Raw genomic sequence first — 15,887 nt, 5'->3', positions numbered from 1 at the left:
TTTCATATTGTATGAGGTTTCCAATTAATTAGAGGAGTATAATAATGCTCACTGCCTTTTTTNCCTCTGCCTTTTTTTTTTTTTTTTTTTTTTGGAGGAATACTCACTGCAATATTAAAATTTAAGTTTCTGGGGCTTGAGAATCTGAGGCCAACATGTACAGAAATTGTAAGGAAAACTTCATTGGAAACACTCTAAAAACACAGGCTGTTTGTACCCAGAAACTCCCTGATTTGAATGATTGATCAGTTTTAAGACTTCAGACTAGTCTGCAGGAAATAAGACTGAAGTTGGTTTCAGCAAGCATCCTATGACAGCGGAGAACTATCTTGTGTCAGCGTAATAGATACATGAGATCGTTTTTCTTGGGCCTCAAGTACTGGAAAAATATGAACAATCTTGAAACAAGATTTGATAATTAAAGATTAAAGAAAGAAACAAGAAAGATTTGAATGGTCAGATTACGAAAAAGATTTTAGCATAGCGGACCTTTGTTGACTAAGGCGTAACATAAAGTACACATCGAAACCAACCACAAGAAACATCAGTTGGTTCGAAACTCAGCAGCAGATAGCAAAAGATCAAAGGATGGTCGTTCAGCGGAAGTCAGTTTTCTGACAGATTATTATACATGCCAACCTTTTCAACCAACAGTCCTGGGAACAATTTCCCCCCAAAATTATGAGCATATATCATACACCTGCAAGCAGAGAGCTTCAATCATTGTCATGTCCCAAGACCAACAATCCCAAATAAAACATGTAGGCGAGGAACACATCACTTCATCATAGATAGCACAATGGAGGTTTTCTCGGTGTGCAGTGCTTATACATGTACCAAAAATCGAAGAATCTAACAAAGTCATAATTATCTAAAAGTTGAATGATGGCCTAATTCCCATCCATTACACGACGAACCCGAATAAGCTAACATATATCCGCTCATTGGTTCAGAATATCTCATTTAAGAGAGGGAAGTTCTACAAAATCCTCAGGGTCCAATCATCCGAGATGCGGAGATTTGGCTTGCGAACTACAAGGGCTACTGAGCTTGCCCCACCTCGTAGCATAAGTGGGCCTGGTTCTATCTCAATTTCATGATTTCCTGGTTCAGTTACTGCTTTTTTAGCTCCGGCAGGTAATCCCAGAAGTATAATCCTCTCAATAACGCAGTTTGAAGAGAACTCCATATCAAGATTGCTAGGCCTTAAACTTGATGATGTCAGCTTGCCATTTGAGAAAGTAAAGCGGCGATGGATGTATGCCCCATGTTCAAAGTCATAGCTTTTGCCATCATCAATATACAGCTCACCTTCGGCAGCAAGAGAACTGTTTAAAGCAATAACCTGTCCACAGGCAGAAGATTTTCAGGTGGGCCATGAAAAAACTTAGTTTGACAGTTTCACAACTAAGATACAGACTTACAGAGTAGGTGCATCGATATGAAAGACTGCTTTTATATTTGTAGAAAAGATGTGCCACACAATGCAAGTAGTGGCCTTACGTATTTGTTTCTAGTTTAAAGAAAGCACCTCAAATGCAAGTTTTGTAGTGTAACTAACAGCTAGCTATCAAGCATCTAAGTACATCCAATCCAAAGCACCGCGTACCGATCCATAAATCCTGTGTACATTGATCGACAAATAAAAGTAACAAGCAGGGAGAGGGTGGGCTGCTGAACAGGGTGATTCTTTTTTCCTTGTATGAATGGAAACACAAAAATTTAACTTAAAATACTATATAGTTCCCGATCTAGCATCTGATTTATTAGTGTGAGAGGTTACATTCCTTGCTGTATAAAATATAAAGCTTTAAACCATGATTCCATAGCTACGCAATTGGCTATATAATTTGCAGATCAGAATCTCATATCTGCTGAATTAAATGATACATGCACAAAGAGAAACTTAAAATTTAGGTTGAAATTGAACTGAATACTAAGGTGATCGTATTTGAATTTGCCTAAAAGTTCTCAGTTCAAAATCTGAGTTTGCTCCAGGATCCAGATCCCAGATCCAAGTTGGAATTTCCTTTCCCACAAATTCCAAGCAAACTCATCTTTCTTGAATGCTAAAATGTATTTTTATGACTTGATTCAATTTTCAAGTGGTTCAAAATTACTCAGCTATAGAATTGTTTCAATTTGACTAAAGACTCCAATTCTATTGATAGTATTGAAATTGTAGTCAGAAATTATTAACTTTTGGGTATGATGTAATGTGCATAGTTTGAAATTTTGTCCAAAACTTTTGAACTCAGTAATTAATCGTTTCACCTTGTTTTGATATTTTCTCGAAGTAATCATTTATTTCCGGCTATAATGTAATGTACATAGTTTGACAAATTGATAACAACTTTTGAACCAGTAATTATGCGTTTCACCTTGTAGTCAAAATTATTTATTTCTGGGTATTATGTAATGAACATAGTTTGAAAACCTGATCACAATTTTGAACCAGTAATTATCCGTTTCATCTTGTTTTGATATTTTCACGTGATTTTCGGCACAGCATTATAATATTAATATATGCAAGGCTTTAAATGTCGGATGTCGGGTTCATGTCGGATGGAAATCCATGTCAGATAGCGGAAATCGGGGATATATCGGGGAACATTGACTAAATATCAGATTGTCATATCGGGTAGTGTGCATATGTATTATATCATGTCCTAAATATAATCTAAGCATTCATAAATTCAATATAAGCATACTTTATAAATTCTATAGACTAAACATATAAAAAAGTAAATAATATATGGATTTAGGTTCATAAATTCTTTCTATCGGGTTCATAAGAAACCCTTAAACATGAGAACGAGTCAAACGAGTTTGGGTATTTATCACTAAACCCAAACCCGATAACAAAAAACAGATCTTAAAAAAAAATACTATATCGGTCGATTTTTCAAAGCTAAAAAATAGACTGATATGCCCGATATGACCCTGATATTTCTGATTTGGCCCTGAAAACTGACATACGAGTTGAAAACGTCCATGTCGTGTCGGTCAAGCCCTCAAACCGATATGTCGGCCGACATGTCCGACATGTCGGCCGACATTTAAACCCTTGAATATATGTGATAAAAATAAACTTCACAAGGTAGAATATATACGTATTAAATAACTATTCAATAATATAAAAAAGATGAGATGATTAGATTTGACTATTGACTAGGAAATATAAGGGGTTAGAATGTGCACATGCACAGAATATGTGAAGTGTGCAACACATTAGAGTTTTAAGGGGTTACATACATATGTCCTGACCAAATAATTCAATAAGAAAAAGAATTGAACACATGTACTAAAAACTATTTGTTTTCATGAAAATAAACATCTGAATCAAATGTCAATATATAACCACACAAACAATTAAGGAACAATTTGATAACAACTCATTCAACCTCAGCCCCTACTTAAAGTAAAGAATGGAGATTGAGCAGGAAAAGAAAGCTGCTGAAGCATAAGAACATACCAGAGTGTAGGGGTCATTCACCATTTGAGTTGAACTTCTCCGGAATCTCTCTCTTCTTGGTACAATTGTACCTGCTCTCTGGAAACTAGGTATGCTGTCTTCTAAAACTTCAAGTTTGTGGGTTACACCTCCAGCAAAAGAAAGGCCATTTCTCAGATTATACCAAGACTCTTTGCCAGGTAGATAAACTGATACAGATTTTTGCCCCTGTCAAACATTAAAAGAAAAGCCAAAAGAAAAGGTCAACTCACATACAATTAAAGCTGATGGCACACAATGTGATATACAATAAAAATGAATTATACAAGGCTAAATAGCACTTAAATACCTTAAGAGTTTCATTCGCATAGCACTTATATACCCTCAATTGTTTTTCATAGCATTACAAACCCTCAGTTGTTTAAAATCAGCACATTAGCACCCTCCGTTATGCAAACATGAAAACTTTTGTCCAAAGGTTCTCATATAACATTCATGTGCTAATTTTATAACTTTCTAACTATTAAATTTGTTGAATTTACTGTTAAATCTATCCAAATTCTATTTTTAAAATAGAATTGGTATACATTTAAATTAGAATTTGGGTAGGGTTAATTGTAAATTTAACAAGTATTAATGATTAAAAAGCTCTAAAATTAACATGTGAAAATTTACATGTTTGCATAATAAAGGGTACTAATGTGCCAATTTTAAGCAACTTAAGGTAAATAGTTGCTAAAAAAATAATTGAGGGTATATAAGTACTAAATGAGTGAAACTATAAGGTATTTAAGTGTTATTTAGCCATTAGATAATACCTCTTGATAAATCCCCTGGACTAATATGCTTGGACCAACCATGAAGGCATCACCATTGTTAAATGTTTCCTTATCATCAGGGAACTCCAACCATAAAGGACGCATTATAGGGATACCGCTCAAACTAGCCTCTCTAAACAAGGTATAATAATATGGTAGCAGTGAATATCGAATATGTATAGCCTCTCTCATCAAAGCGGTGTTCTTTTCTCTGCATAAATGCATCAAGAAAGATGGGATTCATCATTATCAGAATAAATAACTATGTTCAACCAACGTTACCTGCCTTACAGACTACCAACGTTACCTGCCTTACAGACTTTCTACATTAAAAAGGATGAGATAATAAAATAAATCTAAGATGTATTAGTGCACAGCAGGTTATCAGTAGTTAGAAGTCCAGAATTTTAATTTCAAGATTTAAGGGAAATGTAGATATCTTGGTCTCTTACCTCACTGGTATTTCCAATTATGTTATGCAACTCAAGCCTTCTATTGGGTCGGAATTCAATATGATATGCATGAACTCAAATTCTATCTTTTTTAAAGTTGCATCTATCTATAGCAAAGATAAGATTCTGAATACATTTAAAAACACGATACAAATTGGAACTAGAAGGCATCAGTATCTCAATTTCAAGTAACCAAATAGCATGAATTGGACTTGCAATTCTACTTTACAAAATGAATCAAACAAAAAATTCAATTCAAATAATCATACAGACCCCATAATAAAACTTTGGATTAGCTTGCACAATAATCAGAATGCAATTAAAGGAAACTAGATGGGTATAAATTTTGATGCTAAAAAATATTTCCATTTGATATGATCCAAATATCAAAATCCCTATCGGTAGGAATCTAGTCAAATTATGTATATTCTTATGTGTTCATGCACGTGCACATGGAGATATATAATCATACATTCGGTTGCATTCCTCTCTTCCTCTCCAATTCTGGTTGTGTATGTGAGGATAAAATATCTATATGTACAAGCACCCAATGCTTGTATGCATAAACATGTATACTACAGAAGCTACAATATAAGTGATCCAAGAAAGTGTTCCAACTGTTTGCATACCAGAGTAATGCAGACTTATCTGCTATGGGTCCTAAAAGCCATGGCTCCCACCTCTCTATGTAGCTCCTCCATATAAAATACTTGTAAACTTAACCTCTTTATTCTAATCCAAAAACTGATGATGTAAGAATATCATGCATATATCTACAAAATGTTTATATGCTCAAGCCAAGGTTACAGAAAGCATTAGGCGGCCTCGGCATTGAACCCCACACCTAGAGCCTAGGCGGGGCCTAGGCAGTTTTTCTATTTTTTATTTTCTAATTACAATAATTGATAGTAAATGCCAATGTTATAGAAAGCTTAGGCGCCAAACTAGCGTCTGGGTGGATTTTTTTCCTCCTTCGTTTAAGTGGTGGTCATACTTGGAGGCTGGAGGAGTTTGGAAGAGGTTGGAGGATGTGGAGAATGCAACAGACGAAATCACGACTAAGGCCTAAAGGGTGCAGTCTAAGTAAGCAGACCACACTCCTCTAGGCACTCCCAAAATCTAGGTTGGCTGCAGCCTAGTTACCGCCTATATGCTAGGCATGCTGCCCAGGTACCGCCTAGGTGGGCTAGACAGAGGCTTTTTAAAACATTGGTTCAAGAATGCGGTGCATTCAAAGCATACCATGCATGTATGCCTAAATACACTATAAATAATACAATTTATTTCAGCATGAACACACCTCGTATTGTATAACATAGCCATAACCGCAATTCTTGACAAAAATATCTGGCCTGAGTCTTAATGTAATATTATAGCCACGGCATCCACCTCCCTGTTTAGCTCTTAGCCTAATCTAATAAAAAGCAAGTTAACCTTAATTATCTTCGTATAGTCCCACAACCAATGGTGGTGTAAAGAAAGTCTTCCTTCTAACAATAAAAAGCTAGTTAACTCATGGTCTATTTCTTAAACAGGTGAGGAAAATACACCATCTACCAATGCAATACATGTGAATGGAACCGCAGGCCCTTGCATTATGTTGGAGGTGTAAAAGAACTCACAATGCCATTTCCTGGCGTTTATATTTTATCTTGAATTTTCCTTCCTCCAAATTAGTATGTTGATTGTCAACAAAACTTCTTAATAAACATTATTATCACTTATCAGTTGCACTTAGACTGTTATACACTTGACGAACTAGACAGCTATAGGGATGCATCAAATTATCTGTGGTTGTAATCTATTTTTCTTTATTTTTGTGAAACTAAAACGATAGCGTAAACAATTAGCTGCCAACTGAAAAATACGCATAAATGGTTTCAAAAAAAAAGAAGCTATGAATATAAGATAAATGAGTTTTAAGAATAACCAGGACAACATTTAGAAATTTAAAAGCCCAATAATGGTGTATGTTTGATTACACATTAACTAGCAAATAATAGGAACCTTTTAATGGTAATTGGTAAACCAAGTAGAATATGTGGGCAATTGAATTATAACTATCTTAAAATGAATAAAGCAGCAATAAAGAATAGCATCAAGAAGAGGGTGGACAAGCAAACATGAGCAAATAAGGGAGCTGGCAATCATGGATATAAAATTGTGTCATACGAATCTTGAACTGAACTCGAACCGTCTTATAATGAATAACGGAGCAAAGAGTGTCAAGAAGAGGGAGCACAAGCAAAGGTGAGAGGATAAGGGAACTGACACACTCGATACAAAATTGTTTAATACAAATAATTGATACAGACTGAAAATTAATGTCCAAGTATAAAAGCAATCTGCTAAAGAGAGACAACCCGAATTGATATTGAGCAATGAGACACAAGAAAGAATACCCGAATAGCCATGGTTCTCGTCTCCTTGTATCATGATGGGCATGGGCCCTAAAGAAAGGATAATAAGCTCCTAATTGGTACCAACGCACTAACAAATCAGTTTCTACGTTCCCAAAGAAACCACCAACATCAGCTCCTGCATGACATTTATACATCAGAATAAGTCAAAAAAAAGAGAGGAAGTATTGATGGCATAAGGTGTACTAAGGATTCTCACCAGAGAATGAGATGCCGGTAAGTCCAAGGGTTAAAACCATTGGGACTGAAGCTTTGAGATGGTCCCAATCTGCAGAATTATCTCCTGTCCAGACTGCACCATACCGTTGGCTTCCTGCAAAGAAAGCCCGTGACAAAACAAAAGGCCTGTCCTTTCCATCACCTCGTTTTAATAGCCCATTAGATGTTGCCATATGAAAGTAGTATCCATAGGCATTATGTACCTCCCTGTGCTCCACGCCTCCATAATGGATAGCATCTCTAGGCATAGTTACCTATTAAAGATGTTAAGCAAATTAAAAATGGAGTCACTAAACCCTTGTTTTTTACTATTGAAATGTGGCTTTATTCAATACATATAATATAATACGAAATGACAAATGTGGAAAAAGAGAAATAAGTCCAAAATTCTAAGTGGGAGGTGACAGAGAGAACAAATAATGGAACAAATAACTCCAATTGCGACAAACAATAAAGCCAGTTAACTTAAGTATGAAGGACAAGGACAGGAAATCTTCTTTCTAACAGTAAAGCAGCAGATCATATAGTCTAGTAAACCATCTCAATGGTTTCTATGATGAAAAAAAGACCCATTGACCAGATTTTATTTGTGGTGAACTTAAGCCTAGTACAAGTCCCGGAATCACCTCTATTTGGCATCACTGTGACCTTATGTTCCTCAAGCAAATATATTATAGCTCAAGGTTAGCTCTCACTATTCGTGTTTGTGCAGATACAATATGCAGTTAATACCTAGACAAGCATTGATGTCAATTTTGTTTTACATACGAGTTCCAGGCTAGCAAGTCAACAGTATCCAAATGTAAACTTTTCCTTGCTTATTGATTTGGTAAGTTTAAAAAGTTGTGGTAAGTTGTAATCACAAGTCATAATAAAAATAGGTACAAAGAATAGTGAAACCACAAAATCAAATACCTCAGGGCCATTAAACACTGAAGGTTCATTCATATCATTCCATATATACAACGAGCGAGTAGAACCCTTGTAATTCTCCAATGAAAACTTCTCCGCCCACCACTCCCTTATCTCCGGACTTAGCATATCAAGATACGATGATGATCCAGGCCAACACCACCCATCAAAATCCTTCCCTGATGCATCCTTTACATAGTGACCCTTCTCCGTCGCCTCCTTATGAATATAATACGAATCATCCCTCTTAATATGAGGATCAACAATCGTAACCATGCGCCTCCCCTTTGCCGCCAGCTTCTTCTGCATCTCCTCCGGGTTAGGGAACAACACTCTATCCCAAGTAAAGTACTTCTTTGCATCAGTATGCTCTATATCAAGCCACAACACATCATAAGGAATATCATGCTCATCAAACCCACTATCTACATTAGCCACATCCTCCTCATCTCTATAATTCCATCGGCACTGGTGGTACGCTATCGCAAACTCCTGCGGCATCGCCTGAGTCCCAGTGAGGCTCGCATATTGCCTCATCACATCCTTTGGTCCCGGGCCAACCATGAAGAATGCATCCACAATCCCAGCTTCAGTCATCCAAAGAGTATCAACTCTCTTCTTCCCACTCTGATCATCCCCACTCCACCCAGGACCAAGAACATCTATCTGCATCTCTGCAGCATTGAGCCAAAAGAACCCAGCTGACGATTTCGTTCCATGTGAAATCATATAAGGAATCGACCCATAAATCCCAAACGGCGAATCATGCAGATACTCAAACACATCAAGATTAAACAACCTATAAGGCTCTGACTCCTCCACCCCTGGACCTCTAGTGTACTTCAACGCCAGTGAATCCGACCCATGCTCCGGGATCCCATACACAAACTCAGCCCCATGGAAAGACACATCAAAGCTAATCGACTGTGGACCGTGCGGCCTCGTATCCGTATGCGACCTAAACCTCTCCTCCCAATCCTCCCCCTCTTTCCTAACCCTAAGCGTCTCGAAATCAAACAACCCGTACGAATTCAGCGACAAGATCGGATCTTTCGCCCCGTCCGAGGACCTAACCACGAGCTCGAACGGGTCGTGCTTGATCACGGCCTCAAATCCATCAGAGAGAAAGAAGACCGACGAGGACTGGTCCGCAGAGCGGAACCGGGAGAGGTAGAGGCGGCCGGCGTCGAGTCGGGAGGAGGACGTCGGGGACCTCGAATCGGCGCTTAGGGACGGGGGAATCGGAGTAGTCCGTCTCGATTCTTGAGGCGGAGGACCCGGGGGTGTAGACGGAGAGCTGGAGGATTAGGGCTCGGGCGGGCGTCGGCTCGGGCTCTGGGCCGGGTCGGTGACCTGGGAGAGGTTGAGGGCGGGAGGGGAGGAGGCGGGCGTGACGAGGCCGTCGGAGATGGAGACGTCGGAGGCGGAGAGAGGGGGAGGAGTGGGGCGGGCGGTGGCGGGAGCGCTTGCGAGAGGGGGTTTGTTGCAGTGCAGGAACTCGTCCTTTCTTCCAGCGGTGGTGGAGGGGTGAGGAGAGCAAGGAGGGGGAGGAGGGGGAGGAGACGGCGGTGCATTTTTATTCGGGTGGTTGGTAGACGGGATTCGATCGATCTCGGGTTATGACGCCATGAAAAGACTTCACGGGGAGCGTTGGGTTTTAGGGGGTAGTTTGAGTAGGGGAGTAGTCATGCGGGTACCGGGTGACGGTTCAGGGGGCTAGGTCCGGCCCAGCTTTTGGGGTCAGTCAAGTGGAAACTTTTCAAGTGGACAAATTTTCAAAACCAACCTATTTACAAATTTAATCGCAGAAAACAACCCACTTCAGATTTAATTGCAAAAACCGACCTGGTTTCAGCCTTGGCGCTGAAACCAGGTCGGTTTTTGTGAAAAAACTTTCGAAACTTCACGGGAGTTGAACTCCCGTGAAGTTTCCCAGTACAAAAAAAAAATTGAACTACGAAACTTCGCGGGAGTTCAACTCCCGTGAAGTTTCGGATAAAAATTTTCAAAAACCGACCTGATTTCAGCTCCAAGGCTAAAACCAGGTCGGTTTTTGCAATTAAATCTAAAATAGGTTGTTTTCTGCGATTAAATTTGTAAATAGGTTGGTTTTGAAAATTTGTCCCTTTTCATGTAGCAATGGGATAATAGTTGAAGCGGGATAATTTCCTGAGAGTAGGTTAAATTGATGGGATGAGTGTGGATTAACGGTGGATAATTTTTTGAAGGGGGATAGTTTGGTAGGGTAATTTGGTGGGACGATGGTTTTTAACATTGGGTATCTTCATTAAGTAGTGTAGGATAATTTTGGATGAACGAAAAGCATGTGTAATTTGTTTAGATAATATCATGTCTTATTTTATGGGGGGGTTCCACGAAACCATTTTATGTTTAGGGTAAACTCACCATAACTATCTTATGTTTTCAATTTCTATCAAAACCGCTTGCTATTTATCTTTTTGTTCCAATCAACTACCTCATCCCACGTTTTTCCTCAAATTCTAAGAATATCCTCATTAGAGCTCACGTGTTTTGCATGTGACCTCCCCCAACCAAACCAGTTAAAATGGAACTCACTTGCAAAATATTTTGTTAGAGATGGAGAAAAGTTTAAAAAAAACAATTTTTTTGCACTTCTCTTGAAGTAAAAAAAAAAATCATTCGTCCTTTTAACTCAAACCCTGGATTCATATTTTCCCAACTACTAAACCCTAGATCCATTAATTTTGTTGGATATCATGTTCCCATGATATACTTTTGATGATAACAATTTATTCATAATGTCGATCACTATGTGTATGTACTAACATTTCAATGTAGTTATCAACATGAACAAATACAAGATGAGTTCAAGGCATCAAGAAATAAATAAGATGAAGAGCTTATATATCAATGTAATTTTTTACATTTTGTTTACTTAGAAATACTGTATAAGCCTTGATCACTCACACATACACACACATAGATATTAGAATACATTAACACAGGCTTAATATGTTGGTTAATAATAGAAATCCCCTATGTTAATCATTAGAGTTTTTAGTTAACCATTGAGTCTAAAATATTTCATACATGACATTTTCACCCCTTAGTAGTCGACTAATTAGATTAGTAGTCGACTATTGAAGTCTAAGATCAAAATATAAGTTTCTGTAAAATTATAGAGTAGTCGACTATAACTGATTATAGTCGACTACTCAGTATTGAATTTTGATTTCTAGAACTTTTGTTTTACAGAGTAGTCGACTACAACTGATTATAGTCGACTACTGAGCTTTGAATTTTGAATTTTGAATTCCAGAACTTCTGTTTTACAGAGTAGTCGACTACTTAGCTTCGATTTTTGAATTCCAGACTTTCTGTGTTACAGAGTAGTCGACTAATAATTATTATAGTCGACTACTAAGACAGTTTTCTGACATATTAGAATTCAAATTTATAACAGTTTATAGTCGTTTTGTGTATGTTTTGAGGGTTTGAAAACCTGTCTTTTCAAGGCTATAAATATGTTATATGTTCAGAATTTTGGGTCACGAATTCATATACATAAGATTTAAGTTTTGTGCATCTTTCAAAAGAAAAATTTCCAGATTTTCACTAAGTGTTGAGAAAAATCATTTTCTGATTTTGTCTTTGATCCTCATTCAATATACAATCAAGATAGGCAATTTTCAGAGATTCAAAACATTCCTAGCCACTGGTACACATCACAATACTATCAAGGGTTATAGGAATCAAGTTGTATCAAGACAAGTGTTCTCTCGGGTGTGAGAGGTGCAATCTCTTAGTGAAGAGATTAGGTGCAATTTGCAGGGACTTGCAAATTGGTCAGGTTTGATGTTTTGATTTTGTAAGTTTTTCAAAATCATAGTGGAACTCTCAAGCGGGATTTGCTTGGGGACTGGATGTACACATGGAAGGTGGAACCAGTATAAAATTCTGTGTTTGTGATTGTTATTTTCTATGATTGTGCTATTTCTTTGCAAATTATAATCTTCTTTGCATTAATTTTTAATAGAACACTATTCACCCCCTCTAGTGTTTTAGTGTGATTGGATCAGATCCTACAAATTTCTCTCCTAATAAGAAGAAATAATAGCAAATTTTTGGGTTTTATCTACAAGTTGAAGAGAGATGTCAGATAATTCACTCTCCTAAGATATTTTTACTAGTGGTTAGTCTTCTTCTCGTGGAACTTCATTCAGGTGCATTGCAAAAGCAAATTTAAGGCTGCTTTGCTAATTTCTCAAATTGAAGCTAACCCTAGTGCCTTGTTTGACACATGGGAACAGAGTCAAATGAGAATGGAATGAATGTAGAAATAGAACGAAATTGATGTGGGAATGGAATGCACATTCTCATTCTCATGTTTGGATGCAATTAAAGAATTAAGTGGAAATATCTTTGAGAATGGTATATCTAGAATTTATTTTATTATTTTTATTTAGTGGGAATATCAATTTCTTGATAACTCATTGGGAATAACAGTTTCCATAATAAGTGGCAATAGAGGAGAAGTGAGAATGACATTTCTGGTATCCAAAAACACATCATGTTTACTATGCATGAATGAGAAGTAGGAATTACATTCCATTCTCACTCATTCCCGTGTATGAAACAAAGCATAGAAGAAGATTTTATAGCTATCATTTCTATGATTATTCAATGAGTACCAAAAGATGTGACTTTTTTGTGCAATGTTTTGATGAGATCGTCGGTAGGCCAAAAGTGATGATAAATATGATCATATTTGAGAAGAAGATTAGATGTATGTCGAATTGGAAGAAGAAAGAAAGAGGATGGCATTTGAGAACAAAATATTTAAAGATGAGAATTTACAATTGAAAGAAAGATATACAAATAATGAGGATGGGAGGTACATGTTGTAGTTTATTAAAGCTTTTTCTAATTGTTTTGGTTGTGATGTGTCTTATGAATGGTTTTGGAAGGAATGAGAAATAGAGATCAATAAAACTTTGGATGTGATGGTTTGTAATTTTTCTGAAGGAAATGCAATAGAAATGTATAGAGTTTTATGTCCTTATTTTTCATGAATGACTTTTTCCCCTAATGGATCAATAAGAATGCTTAGTTAAAATTGTTTTAGCTTGTATGAAAATATCTAAATGCTTGGTGTAGATTTGTAGCTTGTTCATTTTTTTTTTTCAATGGATCAATATGATTATTTGTTGCAAATCTATGGAGCCTATGAATTCTTTTTTCTTCTTCTTTACAAAATTCTATAACTTGTACAATTTTTCATTTAACAAATAAAAATAAAACACAATAGTTTTGAAGCTAGCTGTAAAGCGCACAGATTAGTAGTCTCGTGCATTTTACAGTTAGTTTTCGGGAAAAGGCACATGTGACTAGTAGTCATATGTGCTGTGAATGTGTGTGTGTAGTTTTTGAAAGTGCATGAACAGTACATTTTTACAATGCATTTGTTTTAGACTTTTAATTTTATCTTTTTACAAAATAAATGTTTGACAAACTTGTACAAAATCCACATCATAAGGCATTTTACAAGTTCAAGAGTTTTCTCAATAAAGTTAGGATGTCACGCTGCTATAGATATTAAACAAGAAAGGGCTCGAGATGGTGGAGGAGAATGTAGTAATATGGAGAAATCCATTCGGCCTTAGCCTCTCAATGCCATATAAAATTAAGAGTTTTTTTGTATCGTGCATGGCATGAGATTCTTCTGGTGGTTGCTAATATAAGTTCTCGTCATGTTCTAATAAATCTATAGTGCTTTTAGTGCAATGAGGAGGTCGAAACTATAGAACACGCTCTATTCATGTGTTCTTAACCAGGAAATGAGGGATGGATCCGGATATGCTCACCTACATATTGGTTGATATGAATATTTCCGTGACTATTTTCTTTGATGCGTGAATGGATTGGATGCTTCTTGTTAAAATGGTAAATCAGAATTTCTCACTTAGGGTTTCTCCTCATGGATACATATATATAGGAGTACAAATGGGTAATAGGTTATTGGGTCTTAACCCGATAACTCAATACTTAATTCTAACACTCCCCCTCAAGCTGGAGCATATATATCAATCATGCCCAGCTTGTTACACAGAATGGAAAACACCTTAGGTGAAGTAGCTTTAGTGAAAATATCAGCTAACTGTTCTGAAGACGAAGTGAACTGAAGAGAGATCACTTTCTTTCCCAAGCATCTCTGACAAAATTACAATCAACTTCAATGTGCTTAGTTCTCTCATGAAACACTAGATTCTTTGCAATATGGATAGCAGATTGATTATCACAATGCATAGGCATAGATTCAGACTGAGTAAAACCAAGCTCGATCAGCAGCTTCTGTAACCATATCATCTCACAAACAGTATGAGCCATAGCTCTGTATTCTATCTCTGCACTAGATCGATATACTACATATTGTTTATTGCTCCTCCAGGTAATCATATTTCCTCCAATAAATGTGCAAAATCCAGAAGTAGACTTTCTATCTCCAATATCTCCCGCATACCCAGCATCAGAATAGGCATAGATGTGTAAATATCCATGTTTTTTATACATCAATCCTTTTCCCGGACAGCTTTTAACATAACCTAAAATTCTCAGAGCAGCAGTCTAGTGAACCTCTCTAGGTTTATGCATAAACCTGCTCAGTACTCCTACTATAAAGGTAATATCAGGTCTAGTTACAGTAAGATAGATCAACTTGCCAATCAATCTCCTATATCGGCTTGCATCATCTAGGAGAGGACTATTATCACGCCACAAATCCACATTCACCTCCATGGGGGTGTTTGCTGGCTTACACCCCCAAAAGGCCTATCTCTTCTAATAAATCCAATACATATTTCCTTTGAGATAGAAGCAAATTGTCCTTTTGATATGCAATCTCAATCCCAAGAAAGTATTTGGGTTTTCCTATATCTTTGGTCACAAAGTAACGTGAAAGTTACTCCTTAGTCTCTGCTAAGGCAGCAAAGTCACTCCCAGTTAGCAAGATGTCATCAACATATATTGTCAGAATCACTAGACCAGATGTAGTGTGTCGGATAAAGACGGAGTGATCAGACTGATATCATTTGAAATCGACACCAGATATAGTAGTACTAAATTTCTTAAACCATGTCCGTGGACTCTGTTTGAGACCATAAATAGCCTTTTTAAGCTTGCAGACAATATTCTTCCCCTGAGCAACATACCCCGGAGGTTGCTCCATATAGACTTCCTCCTGCAAGTCACCATACAAGAAGGCATTTTTAACATCCAGCTGAAATATTGTCCAGTCCAGATTAACGGCCATATAGAAAAGTAGGCGAATGGAGTTAACATGGGTTACGGGAGAGAACGTCTCAAGATAGTATACCCCCATAGGTTTGAATATAACCCTTAGCGACAGGACGAGCTTTATATCGATCAATCGAACCATCTGTGCGATACTTCAAAGTATAAACTCACCGACAGCCAACCACAGTAGCACCCGTCGGAAAAAGATACAAGATCCTAAGTTCTTCTAGAAACAAGTGCATCCATCTCCTCATCCATGGCTTGTTTCCGAGCAGGAACTAACATGGCCTCCTCATAGGAGCTGGGTAGAGATATAGAGGACAAGGACAAAGCAAAC

General features: G+C 37.2%; 2 protein-coding genes across 2 annotated transcripts; both read right to left on the bottom strand.

Annotated features, from left to right (window-relative positions):
- Nucleotides 730–9,580, bottom strand: LOC109822879 (probable glucan 1,3-alpha-glucosidase; the record flags this gene model as incomplete). Its single annotated transcript, XM_020389140.1, has 6 exons — nt 730–1,345; nt 3,476–3,682; nt 4,273–4,483; nt 7,127–7,262; nt 7,344–7,617; nt 8,279–9,580. Coding segments are annotated over 6 exons (2,496 nt in total), but the record flags the coding sequence as incomplete, so codon positions are not given.
- On the bottom strand, nt 14,447–15,052 carry LOC109820971 (uncharacterized mitochondrial protein AtMg00810-like). The gene is made up of 2 exons (XM_020387168.1): nt 14,913–15,052; nt 14,447–14,846 (listed from the first exon to the last, which is right to left on the bottom strand). The coding sequence occupies exons 1-2, from the start codon at nt 15,050–15,052 to the stop codon at nt 14,447–14,449; spliced, it is 540 nt and encodes a 179-aa protein (XP_020242757.1).

Source organism: Asparagus officinalis, chromosome 8 (assembly GCF_001876935.1).
Source record: "Asparagus officinalis chromosome 8, Aspof.V1, whole genome shotgun sequence".
Lineage (NCBI taxonomy): Eukaryota > Viridiplantae > Streptophyta > Magnoliopsida > Asparagales > Asparagaceae > Asparagus > Asparagus officinalis.
The sequence above is the reverse complement of the archived record's forward strand: the minus strand, read 5'-3'. Positions and strand labels throughout refer to the sequence as shown.

Excerpts from the sequence above, each read along its gene's own strand:
- LOC109820971 (XM_020387168.1), bottom strand. The coding sequence starts at position 15,052 with ATGGAGGTGAATGTGGATTTGTGGCGTGATAATAGTCCTCTCCTAGAT. Across the intron at positions 14,847-14,912 it reads ATAGTAGGAGTACTGAGCAG|CTGTCCGGGAAAAGGATTGA; the intron begins GTTTATGCATAA and ends TTATGTTAAAAG.